We start from the raw sequence: 17,697 nt of genomic DNA on the forward strand, positions 1-17,697 counted from the left end.
TAGGGTGCTCAGTTGCTTTGAGTGTCCACCCATTCCATTGTGTCGCATCATGCTTCCTTATGCAAAGGTGAGAGGACTTAGGGATGATCTATCTGGGTTAAAGATTGCATTTGGTAAGGAGGGATATGTGCCTGAGAAGGGTGTTTGCATAGTTTCCATTTGCACTAACCAGGTGATGTTAATTTGGTGACTGCCGAGATTGGCTACTTGAGATCCCATTTGGCTAGATATGAACATGGAGTTTGAAGATGAGTTGAGATTGAGTCCTTGCTTGAAACATTTGTTCAATCATATGTTTTATGTTTGGGAGGGTAATCATCGAACCGTGGCTTTGGATGGGGGCCATTGCCCGAGAGATTCCTTCATCGTCTCGTGAAGAGAAGCATGTGCATGTGCTTTCTACGATAAAGGAAAGTGAGCAAGATTGCTCTCCTTTCTTGCTTCCAATGCATGAATTTATAAGTGTCTGATTACTCAAAGCTTGCTTGTTGATTTTTGCAATTTGGACTAACTTGAGATTTTGCATGTAGCCTTAACACACATGCTTTGGTTGCTATATCTCTTCGGGATGAGTTGGTGAATAACGTTTAATATATGCACTGCTAATCCGGAGGATTATCTATCTTAAGGAGTTGTCTCCCGAAGATGTTGATTTGATCATGAGAATAAGGAGAAAGAATACCAAGGGCGCCAAGCCTTGGTTTCCCTTGACACACAAGGAGATACCTAGCTCGGCTAGTTTCTAATGTATGGTTCTTTGAACTATTTTCATAAGCCATTGGATTTTTTTTTTGGTTTTACATTGAATGTTCTTCACACTTTTCCTCTAGGTTCAAATGAACAAAGAACTCCATGAAAAGTTGGATCCCCTTCGCCCCCTCTCTGTTTACAAAATAGTTTAAGAGATAGGAGGTAAAAGAGCTTGATGACCTCACAAGGAAATATAGTGACAAAATTGGGAAGGTAAGCTTGAGAATTGTTCAACGTAGTCATGTTTACTTTGTTGTTTAATGTATAATTAATTACATGTGTTTACTTTAATTAAGCTTGAACGTAGTTGTGTTTACTTTGTTGTTTAATGTATAATTAATTACGTGTGTGTTTGCAAAAAAGATATTAAATATTGTGGATCCCAACCTCGGTGATGGTTGGTGGCAAAGAATGCTTTCACTCAAATGGGATGCACAAAGCTATGCCAAACTAGAAAAGATTAATCTACTAGCTTTTTTTCCACAAGTTTCAACGGAGACAAAGGTTCTTTGGTTGTCACTATTGGAGGCAAATAAAGCAACCAGAGGAGTCTATGGTCTTCCAAGAGGGATCACGAGTTCAGAAGGTGAATACATAATAATGCTTTCTTTTGAGTGTCATAACGTGTTTGCAACATATAATTATGCTTTCTTCCTTCTCTTCAGTTGGTTGTGGAGGGAGTCGGTGTTGGAGAGAATTCTTGCAAGAGCACGTGATGTGCTCAAAGATTTCATCGATAAACTTGGGGGTTTGGTCTTGACTGAGGAGTTCCCATTGCAACAATTTTATGAGGAGGTTAGGATGGAAAAACGCAAGTCGCTCTTTCCTACTTTAGTCTAACTAGAGAGTAGGGAGAAGAATGTAGAGTTAAAGAACTTGAGAAAGTATGACTTGATTCAGATGGTTGCACAATGGGTATAATGTGCTTTGAGTTTTCTTTCTTGATAGCTTGCGGTATTTATCTGCGCCGCCGTGTCTCAAGCATCTTTTGCTTTTGTTGTGTCTTCTTTAATTCTTTTTGTGTGGCAGATATTTCATGTTTTTAAAAGAGGGTGGTCATATGTCCACTCTTCCGGTCGCTTGTCGAGTGTGGATGTCTATCTCTAATGACACTACTACCATGTATAGCCTGGACATGCACTCCCTCTCTAAGTGGGAACTAGAAAACTGCCCGTGGTGGATCGACATGAGTCGTGGGGAGTATCTTGAGAGAGAGAAAGAGATGCATGTGGTTTTCTCTCAGTAGAATTCGATGAGAGAGAAAGACTCTACCTCAAACATTCATGGGAATTCTTTTCGTTTCATTAAGGCTTGCTAACTTTTGTTATGGTTTCACTATCACTATGTTTTAGTTGTGTAATCAAAACAGGTGTTGATGCTATATTAGATGAGATTCACGTCTTTAGATTTTTGATTGGTGATGTTATATGCATGAACCCATATGTGGTGTGTGTGCACATGTGGCTGATGCAAATTGAGTAAGATAATGTCTGAGATTGTTATTTGGTTGTGACTAGTTTGTTTACATTTCTATAATGCCATTACAAGGTCTTCATTGGTTGAGCAAGTTCTTTGTCCATGTTAAGTGTCTTGCTAGATTATGCTGAGGTGATTGCTTTGGAGATGGCTCGGGATGGCTCGAGATCGCCGAATGACAAGGTCACAGGAGAGCATCACTGATGACGATGCTTATTTTTGGATGATGAAAGTTGTGTCGATTAAAATTCACATATAGATGTGCCACCGATTGAACCTCATTACAACCTTTGTAATTTTGTTGCGAATAGACCAATGTCTTAGTGCATCGTAATTATCTATTGTGTGTATTACGGCTTGAGAGAGAGAGAGAGAGAGAGAGAGAGAGAGAGAGAGAGAGAGAGAGAGAGAGAGAGAGAGAGAGAGAGAGAGAGAGAGGAGCATTTTGTTTTGTCATTGTGTTGCAGCTAGACCAATAACATAGTGCATCATAATTATATATTATGTGTATGAGTGTTTGAAGAGGCAATAGACATACTTAAGTACGCGCAAGGGCATGGCTTCAATCTTGTGTATGAGTGTTTGAAGAGGCAATAGACATACTTAAGTACGCGCAAGGGCATGGCTTCAATCTTGTGTGTGTGCACATGGGGTGTGTGTGTGTGTGTGTGTGTGTGTGAGAGAGAGAGAGAGAGAGAGAGAGAGAGAGAGAGAGAGAGAGAGAGAGAGAGAGAGAGAGAGAGGAGACGAGCATTTGTTTTGTCATTGTATAGCATTGTCATGATGGCCTCTAGCCTTCCCACTTGCTCGGTCTTCCTCTGGCTCGCTCACGCTTGCTCGTTGTTTGTTTGGGGTGTCTTGGTCAAGTTGTATTATTTTTTTGCCATTTAAGATTAGGTTTTTAGAGCTTATTTGGTCAACAATACATTCTCAAAATTGTTACAAAGAAATATAAACAATATAATGAAATAAGACAAGACATGTAGCAAGAAACTAATAGCAACAACTCATCAACAAGGTAATAGCAAAGATGGTATGTAAAGTGCACCAATCAAAGATTCAAATGTAGTAGTTGGGAATGAGATAAATGCTTCTATTGTTAAATTCATAAGATTCCTTGCTCACATACATGCTCACATACATGCTACAACTAACACAGTCAAGATGTCAATCATTTTGACTACTGCTACGTTGGATGTGTCACAAGTGGAGGGAAAAGAAAAAGAAAAAGATCGTACACAAGGTATGGAGAGAGGAAGTGTGGGTCAATGGTGGGTGGTGTGGTGTCAACAAAATTGTGGCCATGCTTGCTTCTTCCCTTTGGGGTACTAGAGGTGCTTCACTCTGAATCTAGTCATAACTTTAGCTAGCATACTATGATTATCTCATAGTTACTTTAGCATATTCAAGACATCAACAATCATCAGGTAGAAAGGGGTACCGCTTCAATTCTCAAACCGAATATCTATTTGTACTTTTGCACTAATAAGCGCTATTGTAATCAATCAATCTTTTATCAAGGAATATAGATGCAACCTGATTCATTGCTATATGATACTTTCTTTCTTGTGTCTTTGATTATGTCTACCATATATAATCTACAATGTGTTTCTTTATTATTAAATTCATGTGTTGACATATGTGCCAACACTTTTGGCGATCCTATGTGTTTTAGTGCTCGGATATGTCTTCGGTTTTCTTGTGATCTTGAGAGCATGTCAACATACCTACCAAAACTTTTGGCGATCTTGCTACACTCTAGTGCTTGAATATGTCTTTGGTTTTCTTGTGATCTTGAGAGCATGAGGTGCCTATATGGATTTGTCTTGGTCTTATCTCCTTTCTCAGTCTCTGTAGGGTGTTATCATTTTTCGCTTTATTATTTCCCTAGGTCTATCATGGAATGTTTGTTTTGTTTTGGATGACATCTATTTGGTTGTCCCAGTGTTAATGTTTTTTCCCTTCTTGATGAGCCTCCTTCTGTTTCACCTCATATTGCCATCCTTTTAACATGCTTTTGGCATCTTGTGGATAGGGTGGAGTTTATCACCTTTTGTGAGCGATTTAGTTTTTCTCTTTTTGCTCGTTTCTTTTAATCTTATGCGGGCTTCCTATTGCTTTTCCACCATTCTCATAGTTCAATGTCATGAATCTTCTCCTCCTTGCTAACGACAAGTGGGGCAATGAATTCTTTTAGCATTTGGTGGTGCAAGACGACGGATCTACCTTCCATGACAGATCAAGAATGTCGATATGATGGATTGAGAATGCCGATATGAGGGATCTACCTGCCATGCCGATATGAGGGATCTACCTGCCATGACGGATCAAGAATCTAATCTTGATGGTGACCTTGTTGAGATCACGATAATCAATGCACATACTGAATGTCCCATCTTTCTTCTTCACCAAAAGTATGGGTGAAGCAAATGGTGATTGGCTTGGTTCCACCCATCTTTTATCCAAGAGTTCCTTAACTTGCATTGCTTCTTCATCTTTTTCCACCTTAGAGAGCCTATATGGAGGCTTGTTGACCGCATTTGCATTTGGTTCAAGTTCTATACCATGATCAACATCTCTCTTTGGTGGTAGGCTTTTATCCATTTGAAACAACTCTGGGAGGAGGATCTCCAGGTAAAAGTAGATGTGGATTTGGATTCCAGCGATCCAGAGGATCAAATGGAGGCTGATGTGATAGTATAATTGCTAGGACTTTGATTGCCTTTGTGTTGAGATATCAAGCTTAACTAGTGCTGTGGACATTGATGACCCACTTGGGTGATATCCTCCACACTTCCGTTCACATTGGCATGGTTGGTGAGATTATGGTTGATATGCCACCAGTGGATGACAGACCGTGTGACAGCCATATTTGGATATGGCACAGTTATAGCACCAACTCATATGTAAGTTGGGTTCACACTATGGACCAACCATTGTATGTTATACACTAAGAGAGTACTTTTCCTTAAAATGTGTACTCTTATCTCTTTAGTTTATCCAGCCACCCACCTCTCTCTTGTGTTTTGCTATCTCTTGTGTGTGGGGGTGTATGTGTGCACGTGTTTGCTTGCAAGGAACTCAAGCTCTCCCTCTCCCCCTCATTTTCATTACTCTGGCGGCCTACTTCTCTTTATGGGATTTGGTGCTGCTGGACTACCACCGCCAGCTCCCTGTGGTTTAGGTGGTGTCCCACTCCCTCCTTTGAAGCGGTGTCCCACTCATGCTTAGTGGGTATCTCTGAAGTATCCAAAATTTCATGGCAAAAAGAAAGATGACTCGGATATCCATGTGGCCAATTTTGAAAACAAGTGGCTTGCTAACAATGGTATGCCACCGAACTCCAGGCACATCAGAGTGATGCTTTCGTGCATTGGTTCCAGTTCCGTAAGAACAAAACCTCTTCTCAAGTACCTGAAATAAAAAGAGTTGTTGGTGGTGGGAGATTATGCTGTAAAATTCTGGGTCTGGGTAGAAGCCAGAAGCCCCAAGATCGAATGTAGCCTGAACCTCATGTATGGTGTCGGTGGCACCGGGAAAAAGAAACTTAAATATCGAGGCGTGGGACCATTCCAAGTATCAAAAATCACACCTCAGGGGTCTGTTCCAATTGAGACAATTGACAGCATCCAAATGGAGGGTTATGTCAATGGAAGTAAATAAAAAAAATACTGTGGACCACTGACCCACAAGAGATGCTCTTGCAACAAGAACATCTCTTAAAACAACAGAAGCAGCTTGCAAAAGAAAAGATACAGTAAGCACAAGAAGAGGCTAAGGCTAGAGAGATCAAAGCTAAACAATTACTACACAAAAGACTGATACATGTCAACATGGCTTCTGTGACCCTTTTGGACGAAGGGGAACTAAACATTGAGCCAGCACAACTCAAGGTGGGACTTACTATAACTAAAGGCCATGCAAAAAGCATTGCATTAATAGATACGGGGTCAAGTCATAACTTGATCTCATATGAAACCTGGGTAGCATTAGGTAAACCACACCTTGAACCCACTGATGCGCAAGTTCGTAGCATTCACTTGATAGCCACAAAAGCCCATTCCATAAAAAATAATTCCTTGGTCGAGAAGGTGTTTGTCATGCCTGTAGGTTCCATGGAAGAAGAGATGATTCTAGGACAATCTTGGATCTGTGCCAGTAAATGCAATATCCAATGGGAAGAACGAACAACATTGATAAGCACAGGCAAGAAGGTCATGTCCATACCCTTATGGAACTTGACAAATAGAGGGAAGCACATCATAACTAATGAACAAACAACGAGTACAATGGCAACACCTCAGAGGACAAAACTAGCAACCGTTCCACGAAGCTCACACACAATACCCTACATCTAAGGGTACACAAAAGTGGGTGCCCAAGAATAAACTAACAGATCAACCAAACAAGATGGACACCATGAATGATATAAAGTACCAAAGAAGAATCTACAAACAATTCAAAAGTCAGACCTTGTTGACTCGAACTAATTGGCAAGACTCCAAGCATCCAAAGAGACAGGAGCCCATGAGCAATGGGTCCGAAAGGACTTACGGCGAGCACAAGGATACTATCAAGGCAATGTAGCAATATGGGTACCCAAACCCCACTCAGTGGTGGCTAATACCACAAACAAGTTGAATAATCAAAAAGAGGATTGTAAAAGCGTGAAACATCATCTCCTGACTCAAGCAAGCACCATACCAACCCTTGTGTGGAGGAAAAAGCAACCCTAGCCAAATGGGTTGGGAATTCCCAAAGCAACGAAAGTACCCACTTTGGCTACAGAGCTAAATAGGGAACTTAAGGGTAAAAACAAATAAATTCAGCAAGGAGATGCAGGTATAAGCCCTCTATAACCAGACACAGCGACAAAATTGTTCAATTGGGTGGAAGGAACAATAAAAAACTCCCACATGGAACTAAAAAACAATTGCATCAACAAATGCCCAAAAGTGCCCAAGTGACCCCTTGGTTCTCATGGCAATAAACAAAAGGTATCCAATGATTGCACAAATTGGTACAAGGTAAGCAATGTATCATTCACTCATCATGTGCATGTTTGATTGCTTGAGCATAAAGGAAAAATGAGAAGAATTCAATCTTATGCATTCCACGTGAAACTGCAGAAAATAGGTTCACGCCATGAACAAGATCAAAAAAAGTTCACGCCGTGAACCACATTACAAACGTTCACGCTGTGAACCACATTACAAAGGTTCACGCTATGAACCACATTACAAAGGTTCACGCTATGAACCACATTACAAAGGTTCACCCATGAAAGACTTCAAAATAGTTCACGCCGTGAAACGGTAATTTTTCAACAGCCAATCACACAGTGCCATGTGGCATTCATCATTAAGATAGTCACCCTGTCGACTACGTTATAAAATCGATTTTCCTTCCTTTTTTCGTCATTTCGCATCGTGTGCATGGATTAATAGTCTGCATTCGCTTCCATGTGCATCTTATGAGCTCGCCATCTCTCTTCACAGCAATTCTCGACTATTCCTTCGAGGTGGGAGCTTGATCCTCGTCTTATCTTATCTTATCTTTTTTGTTTGTTTTTTGTTTTCGTTTTGTGTTCTTCAAGAATCACAATACACATTAAGTGGTAACACAAATGACCTGAAGCCCTTCACATTCATTCAAAAAATTTACAAAAGATTGGTGTCTCCTCATACACCAAACATAATCAAATGAATAAAAATACTTTCTGCACTTTCACGAAAGAGATTTTCACGGCCAGAGCTTTCACGAAAACTGTGCTTGCACTTTCACGAAAGAGCCTTTCACAGCAGCCAGGACCTTTCACGGTCTGAGCCTTTCACGACCAGGATCTTTCACGAAAACTATGGTTGCACTTTCACGAAAGAGCCTTTCACGGCCAGAACCTTTCATGGCCAGAGCCTTTCATGGCCAAAGCTTTCACAAAGCCTATGCTTGCACTTTCACGAAAGATCCTTTCACGGCCAGAACCTTTCACTGTCTGAGCCTTTCACGGCCAGAGCTTTTCATGGACTAACACTTTCACCGCCTGATCCTTTCACGGCCAGAGCCTTTCACGACCTGCACTTTCATGAAAACTGCACCTTTTCATGGCCAAAGCTTTCATGAAAATTGTGCCTACACTTTCACGAAAGAGCTTTTCATGCCCTGAGCCTTTCACGGCTAGAGCTTTTCACGGACTAACACTTTCACGGCCTGCACTTTCACGAAAACTGTGTCTGCGCTTTCATGTTTAAAGCCTTTCACGGACTAACCCTTTCATGGCCTCACCTTTTCACGGCCTGCACATTCACGTATTCACTCCTACCTTGCCATGAACTGACTATTAACACACCAAAGGATTGCTCATACACTAACACACTCTTCAATTATACTAACATGTTCCCCCATAAATTAATTAAAAAAAGAAAAAAGAATAGAATAGAAAAAGAAGAAGATAAAGATATTAACCCCACCGGTCATTCGACTGATCCTATGTGCCTAATACAGATGTCAGCCTCGGAGTCCGAAGCCCACGAGAACCCATCTACAACTCAAGCCAGCAGTGCTACTGGATCCCCAACTAGTTAGAGAAGAGGGGGAACATAGTGATTGAAGCTGAACTTCTTGGGTCCTTATGCTCAACCTTTCCATGGGACCTTCATCCGTAAGAAATCTCATATACAGCCTATGGAAAGGTAGCCAGTACCACAGCCCGGAATGTTTATAGATACTGGAAGAGGTTGAAGTTAAGGCAAAATTAGATAAAGTCGGTCTTGGGAGGATGGCATAGATACTCCCCCACACTATCGACAGAGAACTCTACGTGGAGTACCTGAAGACCTACAAGGGGACCAAAAGAGGGAGAATCACCAAGGTAGACAGCACTACAGAAGAACTCCTCATCACAGAGAACCTAATAAGGGAAGCTCTACACTTCCAGCCACAATCAGGGCCCACCAACACAACATATTGACAAGATGCCTTTGGAGGCCATGCTGAAGAAGAGTTTATACAATTCGAGTGGTACAAAGTACGAGAATATCCAAGATGAGGCTACAAAGAAGGCTTGCAGGGCCATGTCTTTGGAGGCCATGCTGAAAAAGAGTTTATACAATTCGAGTGGTACAAAGTATGAGAATATCCAAGATGAGGCTACAAAGAAGGCTTGCAGGGCCATGTCTTTAATGATGCAAATAAAGCCAGTAGACAGATACAACAAAGTGGGTCTCAACAGAATAGCAAAAGTACATGAAGAGAAAGAAGAAGATTGGGCATACTATCTACATAAGGAGATGGAGAACTATTTGAAGGCCCACCAATCTAAAATATCTCCTTCTCACCTAGCTTCTCTATCATGTAGCCAAAAGACCTCTCAAGGAGCTTGAATCGGAGGAACATATGCAGTTGACACTACTACCAAACCAGCCCACGTTAACAGTAGCAACGCTGAAGATGTACATGAAGTGAAAGCCATCTTGATGGAGACCAAGGATATAATAAAGCAGATGAAGAAAGATCGCAAGAAGAGAACAGATAAAAAGATGAGGGGGGTGCTCACCGATGTTGCTGCTAAGTCACAAAGACTACAAGACGAAGTGGCCATAGAAATCCGTACTTACCACACAGCAGATCACTCCTCCAACAAGCCCAACCCAACTTATATTTACAGACTTATCTCCTCTCAAAGACACAAGTCTGGCAGAGACACAAACAGAGAGCTCCAGATTCAACAAACGCTTATACAAGCTGAGGAAAGACAAGATGAAGAGGCAGCCCCGCAGCCCAAGTATAGGAACTAGAGGAACCCATGGAAGCAAGTAAAAGACAAAGAACTCCAGAGCCGTCAAGTCCAAGAAGAAAAAGGAGAAGATTGGAAGACGAAGGAAGTCTACCCCAGCAGCTGGCCTCCCTACAAAACATTGATTATTAACAATTTTTGCAGGAGACCATAGAAGGACTTGACGAGCTGCTCAACCAACCACAGACTGGACTGGAGACAAAATTAGGCACCAATGCAATGTGGGAGCAAGAACAAAAAGTTTGGCGATGTCACCTCCTAACAACACATATGCTCCATGACCGTAACACTGCACTCTGGAAGCAAGTCAAAGATATATCAGCACAAGTTCAAAAGTTAAAGGCAAACTTGGAAGCAGCTAAGACAACCCACAAAGAGATCATTATGAAGAGTTTGAAAGCTACAGAAGAGTATGAGAAAAGGTACAATGCAATGGAGAATAATAACCTGGTATTAAGCCAAACAATAGTACAAAAGATCAAGGAGAATGTTGATCTCAATGCCAAATCGGAACAAGCAAAAGAACAACCCAGAAAGAAGTCAACTACACAAAGGAACTCACGACACTCCATGCACAACAAGTATAGAACTTCCAAGCCAATGCCAGGGCCAAGGAAGAAGTATTGCAACACCAAATCACACAACTAACAGCACAGATCAAAGCAGAGGAAGAGAGGACAAACCATCTACAACAGGAAAGGGAACAGACCAACAAGGCTCATGCAGAGAAGATCAGAGCTCTCAATGAAGCAATAAGTGCAAGCCAGACAGAAGCACACAGAAATGAGTTGGCACACAAGAAAATAATGACACAGCTTATGAAACAATTTCAAGACACTGAGAGGTTGACGGCGTAAAGACTCCAACTGATTACCGACACTCAAGCAAGGGAAGAAACCACTCGGCGAGCCCAAGAAGATGCAAAACAAAGATTTGAAGAACTGGATGGTGCAAGGATGGTCTGAGAGACAATAGTTTCAAACCTCATATAGCAAAACATACTCCCATCTACAAGAATTGGAGCGTCAGCTCGCAATCCAAGAAAGAAGTCAACGGCCCAAACCCAATGATGATCTTTGTCTCCTCCTTGAGTACGCCTCCAAGTTGGGACAGTTGCTAATAACTCCTCGAGCCCCTCCTCAAACTCTTTCTTTGTTTTTGTCTACAATAACCCTCTCTCTACTTCAACATGACATAAATCTATCTGAAGATATAACTAACATTAATTTAAAAAAAATGGAAAGAGATGTTGATACTACCATAATCATGGGAGTTTTGAGGGGTGACTTAGTATTGACTAATCCCCATGACATCTTTTTCTATCCCCTACATCCTATCGTGCTAAACCTTTGTAGTTGGTGTTGCGTTCTCCAAAACTCAGAAATTTTGGACAACAGTGTCGAAAAATTAGACCTGCTTGTCCCAGATGACATTCCAGAGACGCCCGCCAACTACGAAGTCATAGCACATAGTTACCAATGGGTCATAAGTCACGGGCTGGCTAGAGGTATATAACACTCACCAACATCTAAACCTATGTGAGTCCACTCTCTATCATCCTTTTGGCATTCTAAAACTCTACACTAATATCTACAAACATTTAGAAGCCATGTTGACAACTGTACAATACAATTTTGATGCTACCCATATAGAGTATCCCACTATAAACGAAGAAGAAATTCCACACTTACGGGAATTTATTAAGTCTCATAAGCCTAGTCACCAGGATAGGGTCAAGAAGAATCTTCTTCTTCATTTTCAAAATCCACTTACCCTATCTACTCTAATGTTGCTAGTAAGCTACTTAACCCATATCCTAACACACAACCTACTAACACATCTGAGAGGCTGAATGCATTTTCTCATCTTTTTATCCTCCTGAGATAGATTTTCCCACTAACACTCTCACCCCCCCGAGGAGGTACTGGCACCTACCCCATCTCCAACAAGGCACTCTCAAGAGGTAAGACACACCATCCCGCAAGATAATCTTGAACCATTTATTGATGATACCAACTTGGATTCTTTGTCAGCCTGCAGAGTACGAGGGGCTCATACGAGCAGGCAATCCTCTTTTGAAGCCCAAATTATGTTCAAGGTACTCATGCAAATTATTCCCTTTGATCCCACACGCTGGATCATGCCAAAAGCATATTCAGAAGTCACTCCAACAAAACAGCATAATGTACCATACCCTCTCCGTGCCCCACGACCTGACTTAGAAGAACTGCTTCCATTGGCGGGAGAGGGCACATTATGGGAGAATGTAGCCAGGCACATAAAGCTGGCCAATCCTCACTTAGCTGATTTGCTAGAGATAAGGATAGTAACATTTATGATCAGCTATAGTTTTCGTAGGTGGAGAAAACTAAACTTTGTGCTTGCACACAAGAGGTGGCTACGTCACAATAGTCACTACTATAGAGCACCCCCGCCTGGAAGATTTTGGAATTCAGCCGAGTACCTGGCAATTCTAGAATACAACCAAGTGTACATGAGCGCGCCACCAACACTGCGGGTCGATCCATTATACATGCCAATTAAAAGATGATGAACACACCACTGGAGTTTCAAGAAGCCAAAAGAGCGTGACTCACATGTGTGCTACAACTTCCCCATCTTTATTCTAGCAACATTTTCCCACATTCAGGAACAAAGACAACATATACTAACATGGATTAGGGTATGGCATAGCATTCCCGACCTCGCTATTGTTGCCAGCGTCAGATTTTTAAAATTAGTGGTGGTGCTCATAGACCAACCAAATGAGCCTTATGATAGAGGTAGAACACCTAAGGTTCGACATGAACCAAGGGCCATCAGATAGGAGAATCATGCTTTATTATTACCACCGGCTTCGATGTCTTCCAGGATATATGCGCATCACTTTCAAAGATACGGTGGATACCGGATTCTGGAGATTACATTCGGATTTTCGACGTACACTCAAGAAGCTCCAATCCAAGAGGAACTTCTACCGACATGAGTTCGGTGACTAGGTCTTAAGACCTCGATAACAGGTTCTGTGGATAGAACCTACATCAGGAAGGGGAGGATGTTAATCCCATTTTAGATTAACAAACATGATCCTCAATTGAGAACATTAATAAGTGTTATGAAACGGCATTATAAAAGTTGTACATTATGAGATATTGGCCACCCAAGGCCTCATTAGTTTGTTTTGGGTGCCCAAGTGTGAATAAGGGCCAAATGTATATAAGACATTTTCTTATAATGAAAAGACACAATCCCCTTTGTGCTATAGAGAGCTCTCCCTTGTGTCTTGAAGGAGATTGAAGGAGTGAGAGCATTCTAGCATTGTGCCTCTTTCATACTTGTGTGATTCATGCTTGTGTGAGAGAGTGAGAGAGAGAGAGTGATTGCCTTATACGACGGTGTGAACGACTCTACGGTGACAGCTTGGAGGTTGGAGCTTAACAAGTGAGCTTGGAGGTCTCAAGGGACTCAAGTTCAAAGAATTAGTAATAAGTACCCTATGACAACAGTTGTGATCTATTGCTCATCCATTAGGTGAATGTGTAGAGTTCTCTCTTGGAGGTGTGGTAGCCCATAACAATGCCCTATTCTTGTAATAAAGTAGGCACTTTAGTTAGGGCATATGCATAGGCTCAACTATAAAAGGGGCACATGGATCTTCATTTGTACCTTTTGATCATATGACTTTTGGAATGTACATTGGAGCCTAGAGCTACCATACCTTGGCTTATGGAAGGCTATTTCCATCCTTTGGTGAAAGGCTAACCACTTAGGCATTATGTATGATTTCTTGCTAATTGCATGTTAATTAACATAATGATTTGTCCCAGATCTCAGCTTATGGTCACTCCATTTGAATTGGTATTAGAGCTCATGTGTTTTGATCCATGGTTCCATTGATTTTTGCCAATTTGTTTTGGTGAGACTATGGTTCTTGGACCAAATCTGAGCATAGAACCAAAATTTTAAAAGGTTATGGACCAAATTTGAACTAAGTGGGAGTGGTTAGTGTTAATTTTATGATAATTACATTTTTACCTTCTTTTCCACTTTTCCTCAAGCTTTCCATGGCCAGGGTTCATCACACAGTAGCCGTTTTTAAACACAACCTTGGGACTTTGGTCGGGGACATTCTTAGCAACATAGAGAGCACCATTTTGACCTATTTTTGAAGCATGTATTCTCTAATTTTCTCTCTTCCTATGTGTTCAAGAAAACCTAGAAATGGTGTTCTCAAGCTTCTATGGTGTTTAAGATCCATCATACTCATCATCTACTAGCTTAGGAACACATTTAGAAGCTTAGTTGGTGTTTTCTTCTCTTTCAAAAGTCCTAGGAAGTTGGTGGTGGCGATTTCCAGCCTAGGAGGGAATTTTGATTTGATAGCTTCTATAGTTTAACATTGGTATTGGGAGGTCAAAGAAGACATTCTTGGCATATTTCTTGAAGATCTTGGAGACTTTAGAGCTCTCTTGAAGTGGACAAACCAAAGAATAGTTCTTCACAAATCTAAACAAAGAGAGGGCTATTAATCTTCATTAACTCCAAGCATTGGCGTTTCCTAAGAGCCATTGGTGAGTTTCTATTGCCAAATCTTGATTTCTTGCAAGATTCAATGGCATTTAGGGATTTCTTCAAGAAACCCTAATTTCTCAGAAATAGGTCATTCCCTCTTGCCATTGGGAACTCATTGAGGCTATTGCTTATGCCATAATGCTAGCATAGGCTTTCATTTTGGACATTTGGCCAAGATTGGGCTTATTGTGGCATCATTGGATGGAATTTCAAGCTTATGGATTGCCAATTGCATAAGTAATGATGTGTTAAATGACAATACATGCTATGGATGCACCATTGATGCTTTGGATTGCATATTGAAGCCATTTACATGCTTATGGAATCATTCATTGGCCATCTCGTAACTAACCAATGGTTTCCATCCCAAACGTAAAACATTTTCTTCGAGATGAATGACCACTTCGTATCTTTGATTAGGTTCTCAAAGTCCTCATTTTTCTTGTGCCATATGTCATCCCAAGATGCCTTGTCTGCTTCCGTTATGTCTCTCATAGGCAACTTTGATGACTACAAAAACAAGCATATAAGCTTTGCCTTATTCCTCACATATCCATACATAACTGAGTTTCTGATATCTATTTTGAAGCCTTCTTATGCGAAGGTTGCTCACTAAATGACAAAGAGGGACATGATGCATTGGAGTGGACTTTGTAACCTGTATGAGGATCCTGTATGAGGATAAGAAGTGTGCAATTGTTATTATGTTTCATTTCATGAACAAAGTATAATCCCAATAATGAATGAGGTAAAAGGCTTACCATTAGTCTCTCTATTGTTCAAATGAAGCTTGGTAGAATATGTTACTTTGAATATATCTTCTCTTACTCCTTCCTCCTCTGCCTCTGCCTCCGCCTCATCCTCCACTTCACTGCGTTTGAGAAAAGTAGGACTTCTCGAAGAAACTTGCTTCCATTTGGAAGCCCTTGTGACTTTCTCAACGGTTGAGTCTTTTTCCCAACCCTAAACCTCTTGTGCAGCGTCATCTTTCTCCATTTGTACATACATAACAATGTACCACAAAATGTCACAGATTGACAAGGCAAGATAGACCAAAAAATCATAAGAGCAAAATACTTCTCTTACCAGATGTTTTGTAGGCCAAATTATGATGGATTTGATTGCCTCATCAAGATATGCAATTTCACCATTCTGTATTGTGAATGGTAAAGGTGCGTTTTTCTTTTCACAAGCATCGACAGAAATGCCTACGCAATTTTTAGGCAAAATAACACCATGAACTCTATGTCGTCCAGCTTCCGATTGCAATACAATACCGGAACCAACATGTACACATTGTTGTGAACAAGATTCACGCGATCTCCACTTGAAAAAGGCATACTGTTTGGTAAACATCAAAGAACAAACCAAAAATTGAAAATTGATTTTTTTTCATTAATAGAATCTATTACAAATTAATGACTTATTCAAAATTTTATTGGATGATGGATAGGAAAGGAGCAACTAGCCTAGTGGTTGACAAAAGCTCTGGTGCACCTAATCCTTTGTACATCAACAACAGCAATAGTTAAGCATGGGATTAGTTATACTTATGAACTTAAAAACGAACAATGTTTATGGATTTTTATGTATTTATGAGTTCTTCAGGAGAGGGTTATGTGTTAATGTGTGTGAGATTCATAGGAGAAGACATGCATACAAAGATGAACAAAAATTGTCTACTTCTCCTCATATGACTAAGAAGGGGTCATTTTGTTGCTTGCTACATTCAAAACTCTGTAGGTGCATGGTAAGAGGGTTCTTGTCGGTGGATTATCCGAGCATGTGGCGAAAACGTCCTATAGTGCTGGAACCGCCCTTGGAGGAGGAGGAGGAGGAGGACGAGGACGAGGTGGAAGCTTCAGCTCTGCCTCCCGCGATGATACCGGGGCTGCCCGACGAGCTTGCCATGCTGTGCCTGGCAAGGCTGCCAAGGGGCCTGCATTCTCACGCACGGCGCGTCTCAAGGGCTTGGAGGGACGCCCTCCGGCCTGCCGCCGTTGACTCCGTGCGACGCGAGGCGGGCATCAACGAGCAGTGGCTTGCCGTGTGCATAAACACAAAGCACGAGGATGACCGCGATGGCATCGTGTATGTGAAGGCGCTTCTGCTAGTGGACCCGCTGCTCGATCGCTGCTGGACCGTACACCTCCCCTCGTCGCTTCTTGAGATCCCTCACCCCATGCTTGAGTTGAATGTGATGGCTGGGGCTCACAACGAGCTTCTGGTCACCGTTTTCGACGCCAGCAAAAAGAGGGCCATGGAAGAGATGCTTTGCCTGGACGCCGTGGGCAGGCAGTGGCGCCCGCTGCCTGCCCCTTCTTCTATGGCCGTACACCGGCTGATGCCCGCACATGACACTTTGGACAGCTTCGTGTACGCAGCGGGTGGCTACAATCCCAACTCCTACATCCACACCAGGAGCGCAGAGAGGTTCAACCTGAGCACCAGGCAGTGGGAGACACTACCTGACATGGCTGAGCTCCACCCTGACGGCGTGGGAGTCGCACTTGATGGCTCTTTCTATGTGTTTGGAGGAGAAATCCCAGAGTTTTGGGATCCAAGGAGAGGGGAGTGGATTCTGGCACCAGAAATGTGGCAGATGTGGATGGCACGTAGGCCCGTGCTCACAGTGATGAAAGACCAGTTGTATGCATTTAATGACATTTCATCAGACGAGCAGTTGTTGCGTGAGCTCATGTGCTATGATAAGAAGAGCAAACAGTGGATTTCCTTGGGAAGGATCCCAGCAGATTGTTTACCAGATGCCAGTGTCTACCACATAATAGCAGTGGGAAATGAATTATGGGTGACTCTACGGAGTGGCAGAGGTATGTATATGCTTGCTACCAAGCCAAATGTGCAGCCTCTGTCATGGAGACAACTTCCCTTTCCATTTAACTTTTTACATCTTATGTTTACTGCCGTTGTAATTACTGTCTGATATTAGTGGCTGCCCGTCCATCTTCACCCATCCGCTGCTGTCCATATTTGCCATCCCCTGCCGTCCTCAGAATTTCTGTCAAACCCTGAAGGGTGGGGCATTTGTGTAAAGCCCCTAGGACTAGCTTGTATTCCATCATGTTTGAAAGATCTGCTATGTGATG

General features: G+C 41.9%; 1 protein-coding gene and 1 long non-coding RNA gene across 3 annotated transcripts; both read left to right on the forward strand.

Annotated features, from left to right (window-relative positions):
• The first annotated feature begins 620 nt into the window (after positions 1–620).
• On the forward strand, positions 621–2,542 carry LOC147612797 (uncharacterized). Of its 2 annotated transcripts, none has more exons than XR_015263445.1 (4): positions 621–747; positions 831–963; positions 1,114–1,336; positions 2,337–2,542. It is a non-coding gene; the product is annotated as an uncharacterized LOC147612797 (long non-coding RNA). The 2 variants fall into 2 exon arrangements; XR_015263446.1 differs by lacking the exon at positions 2,337–2,542 and adding an exon at positions 1,416–1,661.
• Positions 2,543–16,373: 13,831 nt separating this feature from the next.
• Positions 16,374–17,623, forward strand: LOC147612798 (F-box/kelch-repeat protein At1g16250-like). Its single transcript, XM_086783567.1, has 2 exons — positions 16,374–17,421; positions 17,541–17,623. Exons 1-2 carry the CDS (start codon positions 16,374–16,376, stop codon positions 17,621–17,623), a joined length of 1,131 nt encoding a protein of 376 aa, XP_086639693.1.
• The last annotated feature ends 74 nt before the right edge of the window (positions 17,624–17,697 follow it).

Source organism: Cibotium barometz, chromosome 45 (genome assembly GCF_041138505.1).
Source record: "Cibotium barometz isolate CiBa-2024 chromosome 45, ASM4113850v1, whole genome shotgun sequence".
NCBI classification, from domain to species: domain Eukaryota; kingdom Viridiplantae; phylum Streptophyta; class Polypodiopsida; order Cyatheales; family Cibotiaceae; genus Cibotium; species Cibotium barometz.